This window comes from Hordeum vulgare, chromosome 2H, assembly GCF_904849725.1.
Source record: "Hordeum vulgare subsp. vulgare chromosome 2H, MorexV3_pseudomolecules_assembly, whole genome shotgun sequence".
In the NCBI taxonomy this organism is placed as follows: domain Eukaryota; kingdom Viridiplantae; phylum Streptophyta; class Magnoliopsida; order Poales; family Poaceae; genus Hordeum; species Hordeum vulgare.
In genome coordinates, this window is record NC_058519.1 from 508421213 (window position 1) to 508433319 (window position 12107).

The 12107-nt window shown below is 46.7% G+C and overlaps 1 protein-coding gene and 1 pseudogene across 2 annotated transcripts; both read right to left on the reverse strand.

Moving 5' to 3' along the window:
• Window positions 1-1114: 1114 nt before the first annotated feature.
• On the reverse strand, window positions 1115-5326 carry LOC123428548 (annotated as a pseudogene).
• A 298-nt stretch (window positions 5327-5624) lies between these two features.
• On the reverse strand, window positions 5625-9654 carry LOC123426893 (glutathione hydrolase 1-like). 2 transcript variants are annotated; one of them, XM_045110795.1, is made up of 7 exons: window positions 9555-9654; window positions 9126-9454; window positions 7487-8002; window positions 6806-7038; window positions 6362-6626; window positions 6124-6261; window positions 5625-5983 (listed from the first exon to the last, which is right to left on the reverse strand). In XM_045110795.1, the coding sequence occupies exons 1-7, from the start codon at window positions 9559-9561 to the stop codon at window positions 5762-5764; spliced, it is 1710 nt and encodes a 569-aa protein (XP_044966730.1). In that variant the 5' UTR covers window positions 9562-9654; the 3' UTR covers window positions 5625-5761. The 2 variants fall into 2 exon arrangements, with proteins under 2 accessions (XP_044966730.1, XP_044966731.1); XM_045110796.1 differs by having other exon boundaries at window positions 9126-9451; window positions 9555-9640.
• Between the last annotated feature and the right edge of the window lie 2453 nt (window positions 9655-12107).

Sequence of the window (12107 nt, forward strand, 5' to 3'; positions counted from 1 at the left end):
CTCGAATTAGCTACAAGAAAAATTAATCAACGACTATTGCTGTCGGGTAATTGATAGGGACAAACAAAATGCCATGAGAAATGGTGAAATATTTTCCAGAATAAATTACCTGGTTCTCCATTAGATAAAAACCACCCAATCCCAGAGAAAACCCGAATCAAGCAGCGTCGAGAACGTCAGTGCCGATAGCCGTCGGCGAGGGGAAGAAACAAAATGTGGTCACGTTCGTTGGCTGTAGCCGGCTGTGAGAGGCGTCGTCGAGCTCGAAATATGGATGGACTAGGGTCTTGAACGAGAAACTATGTAGTGTGAGTGCGGACGAAGGGGGAGAGGGGTGAGTTTTTCTTTTTCTTTTTGACATGTGTGTTTTCTAGTTCCAACGTGTGTGATTATTTTCAATAATATTACCAAGATTGAAGCGGATCGGAATCCAAAATTCCTTCAGCGTTACTTTAGTGCATTTGGCAAGTAAAATCTCAACTACAATATATATGTGTGATGTGAGAGATGCGGATTGTCATCCGGTCATGATGCATCCTATGGTGTACATACACGATCCGGGTGGATGTGATTGTGGCCAATGAGAATGCAATGCACAGTAGGGTGAATGCACACGGTTCAAAGAGGCACACTACCTTCGGAAAGTAACCGTTTGCACAAGGAAAATACCAAGTTTGAAGGGAAACCCATGTTTCCTTCGTCGTTTCTTCTTGAGTTTTTTCTACGATCAGCATACCTCCTACAATGGACCATTTTGTAATTTTACATTTTTTATGCTAATTCACTATATTTAGGCTATTATGTGCATTTCTAGGCATTAGGTACATATAAATCATGTTCGAACAATCTGTACATGAAAACATGCATAAAATGTCTTGTACAAAAAATAAATAGAAACTTCAAGGATATATATAGGAAGAGTCAACCACAAACATGTCGTTTGTTAGTTTTTAACTCTGGAAAATGAAAAACATCTTTGAAAATAGATGATACATGTCGTGGTGTCATGACATAACATTAATATGGTGAATATTTGAGAATGTTTTTCTAAAGTCGTTATACACACTCTTCATAAATCAAATCATCATCGAGCAAGTTTTGTGATTTCAAGAAAGAAATCAACAAGTTCTGTAGGGGAACCCATGTTTCGTTTTTTCTTTCTCCTTGATTTTTCTCTACAATCAACATACCCCCTATAATGCACCGCGCTCAGATTTGACTTGTTTTGTGCTAGTTTACTATATTTAGGCTATTATGTGCATTTCTTGGCATTTACGATCTGTAATTCATGTTCGAACATTCTGTACATGAAAAAGTGCACAAAAAGGGTTCAAAAAAGCATAATTATGTCATTGAGTACATTTTCATGTCGTGTAAAAGAAATAAACAGAAACTTCAAGGATATATGTGGGAAGAGTCAACCACAACGTATCATTTATTGTTTTTTAACTGTCCAAAATTAAAAACATGTCTAAATGACATGATACATGTCATGGTGTCATGACATGACCTCAATATAATATGATAAATATTTAAGAAGGTTTGGCTAATATTGTTATACACGCTCTTCATAAATTGAACCATCACCGAGCAACTTTCATGGTTTCGAAAAGCAAATCACCAAGTTCTTAAAGGGGGGTCCCCATTTCATTCGTCGTTTCTCCTTGATTTTGTTCTTACGACCAACATACCCTCTACAATGCACTATGTTCAGATTTAACACTTTTCATGCTAGTTGACTATATTTAGGCTATTATGTGCGTTTCTAGGCACTTACTACATGCAATTCATTTTCGAACAATCTTTACATGAAAAAGTAAACAACAAGGTTCAAAAAATTGTAATTGTGCCATTAACTATATTTTCATGTCTATAAGAAATAAATAAAAACTTCAAGAATATGTGTGGGAAGAGTCAACCAAAAACGTGTCGTTCATTATTATTTTAACTCTAGTAAATGAAAAATATGTCTGAAAAAACATGATACTTGTCTTGTCTTGGTATCATGACATGATCTTAATATGATGTGATAAATATTTGAGAATGTTTCAATAATATCGTTATACACGCTTTTCATAATCCGAACGAACCAACAACGAGCAAGTTTCATGGTTTCGAGAAGGAAATCACCAAGTTCTGAAGGGGAATCCTGATTTCCTTCGTCTTTTATCCTTGTTTTTTTTTCTATGATCAACATACCCCTTAAAATGCACTGTGTTCATATTTGACATTATTTTGTGCTAATTTACTATATTTAGGCTATTATATTTATTTCTAGGCGTTTACTACATATAATTCATGTTCGAGCAATCTGTAGATAAAAAGTGCATAAAAATGGGTCAAAAAATCATAATTGTGTTGTTGAGTACATTTTCATGTCTTCTATAAGAAATATATAGAAACTTCAAACATATGCATGTAGGAAGACTCAATCACAAACGTGTCGTTCATTGATTTTTTACATCTAGTAGATAAAAAACATGTGTGAGAAAACATGATACGTGTTGTGGTGTCATGATATTGACGTGGTAAATATTTGAGAAGGTATGGCTAATTTTGTTATACATGCTCTTTATATATCGAATCATCATCGAGGAAGTTTCATGATTTCGAGAAGAAATTCACCAAGTCCCTAAGTGGAATCCACCTTTCCTTTTGTTGTTTGCCTACTCGATGTCTCAGTCCTCATCTTGCACACATACACGGGCCACTAGTTAACATATATGCACTAATGCACACACACGCGCGTGTACACACACACAAAAACACATGAAGACACATATGACATACTTTACACACCCAGGGAAACATCTTCTATAGAATATGAATTGACTACGTAGCAGCACACGAAATAATTATGTTGTCAAATTTCATCAAATACTTTGCTTGCGTCAAAATAGCAATATTATGGTAGTTGGAGTGGGATCTAGGGGAACGGCGAGCAGGGAACACATACCGGGCGACAGGCAGGAGGCGTGCGCCGTCGAGGGGTCTAGGCACCTTCGGCGCCTGGGCTGTGGAATAAACGCCAACGACCAGCTCGTCCATGCTCCATGCATGGCTGGCGAGCAACTGCGGCTAGATGTCGCGTGAGATGCGGTGGATCTTGCTGATCTTCTCTAGATTTGACGACCGTAGAGGAAAGACGGGCACCGTAGAGTGGAGGGATGGCGGCGTGGCGGCAAAGAAAACCCCCACGTTCTAGTGTGGGGCAGCGATTTCACTAACAGGGGAGTCAAGGCGGCGTACGACATGTTTTTTCTCATTCAGTTGTGATATATTGTCGATTACAGATTGATTCTTATAAACTTTAGGGACTTTGATGCAAAATTAGCAACAGTGTACTGGAAAAAGCACTATAGTGACTTTATTGGATGTAGCTTCGGTGAACTGATGAAGCTAAGTCTAACCATAACTTAGCCCCCTCTTTTAGTCATCCATTAAAGATCCGACGTACCACATTGATCCAGATTTCAAACGATTTTTCTAAAGTGCTTACAAAAAATTTAACTGATGAAGCTAAGTTACGGTGAAAGGTATTTATTCTTTGAGAAGGCGTTCAATGGGTTCTCAAATAAAATAAAAAGGTAAAAATGTTCATGAAATGAACTTATTTTAATGTAATCATTTAGGTGTTAATGTAAATGAACCATAACTATGTAAACCTATTCCTAATAGATTGAAACCAAAATAACAAATCCAAATTATAAGAAATCTTCAGAGTTATGGGGATGGTGTGGTTGATTCTCATATCTTGTTTTTGATCTGTGGGTCCGTTCTGGTCGTGTGCGGGCGGAGCTAGGATTTAGACATAGAGGGCGAGACAATAGCGAAGGCTAGAAATATTGTGTGTCTCACAAACTATATAAGTGTTTTAATTGGGGCAGGTCTAGCTATAAGTTATAGCGTTGAACAAATGAAGTTGGTAATCGAAGTACACAAAAATAGGGCATAATGTATATTGCTACGGAACATTATCATATCAATGTTTAAGATGAACATGACCAATCATTGTATAGCTAAATAGAAGAATTTATCTTGCATTCATGTAGTTTTCAATGGAAAAACAATCACTGCTTGGGACAAAACTTCAATTTGCTTGATATCTACCAACGCAAACATAATTAAACATATAGAATTAATATGTGTTGTATTAGAAAAAAATGACCAACAACGTCGCAAGAATACATACCTAGAGTATCAAATCCAGCCCCGGCTCGTCCCATTTTCCCATCATAATGAATGATCGTTGTTTCCGAAAACAGCAGTCACGCGGGATGCGGCAACCATCGTTGGACAACATCGTTCGACGAAGCATCGAGATGGGTTCGTACTTCCGAAGATTGTATGCATCCATGCCCTAGTGTGGTTGTGGCGACGATGGCTAATGGCAACGCTTAATTAAGTTGGGCGGCGGCACCCAGAGATTAGTTGGAGCTTAGGTCAAAGAGCACGGAGTGGAAATGGACGCACATGTGCAGATGTCTTCGATGGATCGGTGATTAGGTTGGTGAATCCAATTCACTTCAGTTACGTGAAAACCAATGACATCTGTTCTGGGCTTGGGCCAGCAAGCAATATCTGAATGCACCTTTGCTAGTAGCCGACTACTAAGCAACAATTACAGAGTAAATTAGTACTGGCCTCCCTTAAAAATCCATTGGTTGTTGTTTTAAGTGGGCAGTGCTACAAATCAACCGACTGATCCCAGAAAGAATTAAGCCTCCTTACTGACCGTTTGATGAGCCCCACGAGACCGTCGGACCAACAGCTGGTTTGAATGGTCAACGCATGCAAGATCTCCTCCCCGCATCGCACATCAGCCCTGTTCTCTCCTTTGATCTTGCAGCTGCCGACGATAGCCGTATTGGAGCCCGGGGAGCCTCTGTCTTTGCTTCACTGCAACGACAACATTCGTGCGGTGGTTGTCCGTCGCAGCTCCCGACGATGTCGGCAATGCTCCATTGGAACACATGCTGCTTCGATGTTGCTTCACCAACGACGGGTGCTTCAACGCAGCACGACCTCCATGACGGAAGCTGCGACGCAGCGGGCGGCGATGACGACAAAAGCTACGATGCAGCACCAGCGGCCATGGCGGATGCTGCGATGTAGCCTTGCCGGCGACGGGGTGCTTCAACGCAGTGCGACGGCCATGGCGGAAGCTGCGATGGAGCGGGCGACGACGATGACGAAAGCTACGATGCAGCAACGGCGGCCATAACAGATGATGCGATGCAGCGTTGCCGACGACGCGTGCGGGTGACCGGGGCGGGAGCTGCGGGCGGTGACGAGGACGAAAGCTGCGATGCAGCACCGACGGCCATCACAGATGTTGTGATGCAGCGTTGCCGGCGACGCGTGCGGCGATGCTGCACGACGGCCGAGGACGAAAGCTGCGGATTGCGGTGGCGCTTGTTGCTGCTTCGTGGGAGAGAAGGAGCGAGCGAGGAAGAGATGAGGTGGGAAGAGAGGACGGGAGCAAGGAAGAGATAAGGTGGACCATACAGGGACACGCGGTTGGAGCTCCAGGTGGCTTACGCGGTTGATAAATTAAGATTTACAACGTATTCCTTGTTTTAAGTGGGGCGAAACAAACCATTTTGGATACTGGAGCGCACGTATTTATTTGTAAGGATGACGTGGTGCCCTTTTTATTCCACTCCATCAACAAATACAAGAATCACGCGTGTAGCTTGAGCTGATGACAGCGAGAGGCCGCCCGTCGAATGAACCAGCGGACGCGGTCCAGCCATCAAGTTCAGTACCCCGCCGGGACGCCGCCTTTCCTCGGATCGCTCACGGCGGTCAGGTCCCCGCGGCTCTCGACGTTGTGCACCACGAGCTGACTTATGGTTCCTCCGGCGAGCGGCTTCAGGACGTGGCCCTTCTTCAGCAGGTCGCCTCTCGTTGCCGCGTCCAGCAAGAATCGGTCGCCGGTCACCGTCGTCCAGTTCTCGTACTGAACCACGTTCGGGATCAGCTGCAACCATTAATTGCCCAATGCCAAGCGACGAAAACATCAGAGCTGTGGGATGGTCGTCGTTCGAGCTTGCATGCATTTGTGTGTGGTTGATGGAACGACGGGAACAAGAAATAGTTTCAGTTAAGAATGGTTGCAACCTGGTGATAAACTCGCGGCGCCATGACAGAGGACAAGGGATCCATGTTCTTAGCGAAGTGGTTGAGGAGCACCTCGATCGTCCCGGCAGGGATCATGCTCCCGCCGCTGGCGCCCACCGCGGCCTTCAGTTTCCCGTCCTACCACAGACACAGCACGAAAACAATCAAAACCTTGAGCCAAAACCGCAGCCTCGTCAGAAAAGTTACCACATCTTCCATTGCGGCCTACTAATCTAACCTTGAGAACGATGGTGGGACACATGGAGGAGAGGGGGCGTTTCAGAGGGGCCACGAAGTTGTTGGGAGCCGGCGGTGGAGAGTTGGCGGTGGTGTTCCCCGGCATGGAGAAGTCGTCCATCTCGTTGTTGAGCAGAACGCCTGTGCTCGGGGACAGGATCAGGGATCCGAAGTAGGAGTTGACGGTGCTCGTCATCGACACGGCGTTTCTCTCGCCGTCCACGATGGATAGGTGGCTGGTCCCGTGGTCCTGAAGGATGTTCCACCTGAAACATGCAAATATAGGTCAGGCAGGGTTGGTACGTCAGTTGGCACTGAATCAGGAAAGTTGGCACTGCTCCAAGATGTAGTGCACTGAGAAGTTCAGCTCCATGGTCATGTGATTTCGGGGCATATCATCCACGATGGTAATGAGAATATGGTTTTGGGAAGCAGGTTTCTTTACCTTCCACCGTAATGTTGAGGTGAAAACGTCATATTATCGTAAATTGTTCTCTTCAGCTCAGCAGCAAACTTGGGAGAGAGCATATCAGAGACAACCGCACCAACATCAACAAAGTCAGGATCTCCAAGATTCATCTTCACTGCCATGTAATGTTTCAAGGACTCAACAAGGCGATGAATCCCAAGAGAACCAGAGATACCAGAAACTCCATACTGAGCAAGGATGTTCAAAACCTGTTCATCGAGTAAAAAGTAAAAAAAAAAAAAAGACATCAAGAAATAGCATGCACGCAGAAATTGTCACCATCACAATGTTAGATTTTTCTCCCAAAAGCGTGAGGAGGCCTGAATGCAACTCCTGTGCTTATCTCCCACCGAAAGTGTGCTTATATCAATCATAAAGAACTTCACATACTTCAAATGTGAAGTCATCACATTTATATCAAACCTTATCCAGGACCAATATTCTTAAGCAAGATGCATATCTTCTCAATGAAACAGCTACTCTGGTTGACTATGCAGGAAACAAGGAAACAGCTAATATGTAATATCTCAGTCCATGGAAAGTTGGAAACAATACAGAGCAAAAGGCATAGAATCTCAAACAAAACAAAACAAAAAAATACCGAAAAGAAAAACAGTAAACAAAATTTAGCATGTACTGTAGTAATAGAAAACCTACCAGCATGAGGCCGGCACCACCGGCGGAAGGAGGAGGCATGCTGAGCACGGTAAGCCCCATGACGCTCTGCGAAAGCGGGCGGCGCACCTTGATCTGATACTTCTCCAGGTCCTCCTTGGTCATGATCCCTCCGGCCTCCTTCACGTCCTTCACCAGCAGATCCGCCACGGAGCCTCCGTAGAACGCGGCCGGCCCTCTCTCCGCGACGGCCTGGAGAGTCCACGCGAGCTTGCCGTTGCGGCACACGTCGCCGACCTTGAGGAGCGCCCCGTCCGAGGCGTACACGGCCCGCATCCCGGCGTTGCCGAGGATGCCGGCCTCGGTCGCTTTCATCTGCATGTGGAGGTATGGCGACACCCTGAACGCCCGGGCGAGCTTCGCGGCCGGCAGCACCAGCTCCTTCCATGGGAGCTTGCCATGGCGCTTCCATGCCTCGTAGAGGCCGGCGATTTCACCCGGGACACCGATGGAGAGCGCGCCCCTTGCTTTCAGCGTGTCGTTGCCGCCGTACATGTCCTGAATGCACAGTGGAGATCTCCATCGTTCAAAATTCACTTTTTTCTTTTCTTTACGTACAGGAGTGATTGTTCTTGCCAAATCACAAACGGTAAATAGCCATATAATCATGTTCAAGACTCCAGAGTAGCAATTAGTTTCTTAGTTTTAAGTTTTCAACGGGAGAAGAAGTACAACAACTGGCAGGCATATGGAATTGCGGATCGTGTTCCTGTAGATTACCGCACTAGTGCACTGACAAAAGAGAAGCGGACGAAGCGCTGAACGGGACGTGGTTGGTGGCATCGTAGCATCAGTTTGCACGCCGGCCGGCCGAACGCGGATTCGTTTTGGCTTTCCCGGGCGCATGATAGCGTGGAGCGCCTCCTTTCCACTGGTCAAGACATGGACAACGCGCGGCGTTGATCATGGCGCCACTATGTAGCTTAGCCTCCACGCGTGTGCCCCCTCGGCCACAACGATCATTCTTTTGTTCTTCCCATCACTCCAAGGTACTAGTACAATCCAACACAAGCGACAGCAAGTTTGTGTGTGCGTGTGTATTACGTATATGCACAAACATATCCTTGAACTGCATTGATCAAGTACTATCAAAAGTCGATCAATACTGAATACTACTAGTTGGGAGTAGGAATCGAGCAGGTAGCAGAGAGTATGCATGTTATGTAATCACGGATCTGCGAGTATGCATGTTCTTTGCCAGCTGTAACAGAATAGTGGTATGACAGACCTAGGAAGGCGCACCAACCATGTGAATTAACCACCGAGTAGGTATGTGTCTGGTTATATATATCATTAGTTCGATACTCCATCGGCTTGATGATATTCTTTTTCCTAATGGGATAGGTTTGATGGTGTTCTTGTCAGTAAGTTTGAAAATTTTGGTGTGGAAGTATGAGAGTCACCGCTCCCCTACACAGCCATAAAACATTTCGGCTCAATCAGCGTCGTAAAAAGGGTGTAAGACCATGACAATTTGCATTGGTGTACACCGTAAGTATAGCCATTAGCCAGTCTCAACTCTCAAATGATATGATTGAACGAATAAAGTAAGGGAAGGCACAAGCATCCACAAGTCTTCGGGTAGACTACGAGGTAAGAGACGACTCCTCGAGATACTCACCTTTGTGGCGGCCAGTGGCGCGGTCTCACGGGAGTCGTAAATGACGGCCGTGCCGTCGGCGAGCCTGACGAGCATGAACGCGCCCCCGCCGATGCCGCTGGACGCGGGGCTGACCACGCCGAGGCAGAGCGACGTGGCGACAGCGGCGTCCACGGCGGTGCCGCCGCGGCGGAGCGCGTCACGCCCGATCCTCGAGCACCGCCCGTCGTCGGCCGCCACGGCGCCGTGCGGCGAGGTCACAACCTCCCTGCGTACAGCCTCCGCCGCCGCTCCGGCGGCAAGGAAGAGCAGGACGAGCGCGGCCGCCGACCATCGTAGGCGTCCAGCTGCTGGAGGTAAGAAAGAAAAAAGGAGTAGCTTAGTAGCTTAGCGCACAGTGATTCATTTGCGCGCACGATGGAGGGAAGAGAGTGAGCAGAGCAGTCTAACGGGCCATCAGCAGGCGCGGGAGGGAGCAGAACCCACGAAAGACCGCGTGGAAGAATCTGACTGGCGATTTGGACGAGTCGATCGGGTCTGGGAAGCCCGCAAGGCAAGGTTTTATATACGTACAAGTGAAGGGCGTCACATCTTTTACCGATACGTACGTGCAGAACAGCACGCTAAGAGCATCTTTATTTTCGAGAATACACAGGATACGACAGTGGTATCCCAGCTCAGCTCAGCATGGTTCAAGTCCTGATGATTTCATTATTTTTAACGTAAATCTCAAAATGATATGCCGGCTCAGTCTTTTGAAAATGCTCACAGGGTTGGGTGTACGTGTGTGCGTTTATAGGGGTAAATGTATGCACGTATATATAAGCGATTGCGTTTGTATTGTTGAGAAACGTCGCATTGGAAACAAAAAAATTCTACACGCACACAAAATCTATCCATGGTGATGACCATCTACGAGAGGGAAGAGTGCATCTACATACCATTGTAGATCGCAAAGCAGAAGCATATATACGTGGTTTGATGTAGTGGGACATCTTCACGATCCAAATCGCAGTCCGTTTCGCGATCTCATCACGATCCTTCCCGATCTAGCTCCGAACGAATGACATCTCCGCGTTCAGCACACGCACGGCTCGATGACGTCTCCTCCTTCTTGATCAAGCAAGAGAGGAGGAGAAGTAGATGTGATCTCAACCAGCACGACGACATGGTGGACATGATGATGGAGCAGTGCGAGCAGGGCTTCGCCAAGCACTGTCAGAACCGATCTGAGAAGAAAACGAAGTTATGGGAGAGGGAGTGCTGCTACTGGTGCGTGGGAATTGGTGTGTTCAGCCCCTCCCTCTCCCTCACTATATATAGGAGGCTAGGAGGAGGGTTGGGTTGCAGCCCTAGCCCCTCTTCCAAGGAGGGGGGTGGGCCTAGGGAGGTTTCATCCCTCCCCAAGGCACCTAGGAGGTGTCTTCTCCTTTAGGGACTCTTCCCTCCCAACCGCATGGGTCTTTGGAGGCTGGCCCAACAAGGCTTGGACACCCCCTTACAGCCCATGCACGTCCTAGGGGCTGGAAGGACCCTTCCGGACTCCTCTAGAACCTTTTGGAACCTTCGAGAAGCTTCCCGGTACAATACCGATTAAACCCAAAACTTATCCGGTAGCCAAAACAGGACTTCCCATATATAAATCTTTACCTCCGGACCATTCCGGGTCTCCTCGTGACGTCCGGGATCTCATCCGGGACCCCGAACAACATTCTTCACCAACATACATATCCCAATACTACTCTAGCGTCATCGAACGTTAAGTGTGCACACCCTGCGGGTTCGAGAACTATGCAGACATGACCGAGACACCTCTACGGTCAAAAACCAATAACGGGACCTGGGTGCATGTATTGGTTTCTACATATTCTACGAAGATCTTTATCGCTCGAACCACGATGTCAAGGATTCAATCAATCCCGTATGCAGTTCCCTTTGTCCATCGGTATGTTACTTGTTAGAGATTCGATCGTCGGTATCTCTATACCTAGTTCAACTTAGTTACCGGCAAGTCTCTTTACTCGTTCTGTAATACAAGATCCCGTGACTAACTCTTTAGCCACATTGCTTGCAAGGCTTATTGTGATGTTGTATTATCGAGTGGGCCTCGAGATACCTCTCTATCACACAGAGTGACAAATCCCAGTCTTGATTCACGCCAACCCAACAAACACCTTCAGAGATACCTGTCGAGCACCTTTATAGTCACCCAGTTATGTTGTGATGTTTGATACACACAAGGTATTCCTACGCACACGCAATACTTATCCAACTGTTTGGGAACGTTGCATGGGAAACAAAAAAAAATTCCTACGCACACGCAATACCTATCCATGGTGATGATCATCTACGAGAGGGGAGAGTGAATCGACATACCCTTGTAGATCGCTAAGCGGGAGCGTATATACTGTGGTTGATGTAGTGGAACATATTCGCTATCTAAATCGCAGCCCGTCCCGCGATCTCATCACGATCTGTCCCGCGATCCCATCACGATCCATACCGATCTAGTGCCGAACGGACGGCACCTCCTCGTCCATCACACGTACAACTCGATGACGATCTCCGCCTTCTTGATCCAGCAAGAGGGGCGTAGAGGTAGATGAGTTCTCCAGCACGGTGGCGTGGTGGTGGTGGTGGTGAACTAATCCAGCATGGATTCGCCTAAGCACTGCCGAGCTAGACTAGAGGAGAACGCGATCTAGATGAAGTGTACGGAGCATGTGGCAATTAGGGTTAGCCATCACCTCTAAAACCTCTAGTATATATAGGAGGAAGGGGAGAGGAGGCAGCCCTGGCCCCTACTCCAAGGAGGTTCGGCCGAACCAAACAAGGGAGGAATCCACCTCCCACAAGGGAGGTGGAATCCTATTAGGACTATTTCCTAATTTGGAAACTCTTTCCACCTTTTGGCTTTTTGCCGTATTCCTCCACTCCAGCTGCATGGGCCCTTAGGGGAGGCTTCGGCCTGCCCACCAAGGGCTGGTATGCCTCCTCTCACAG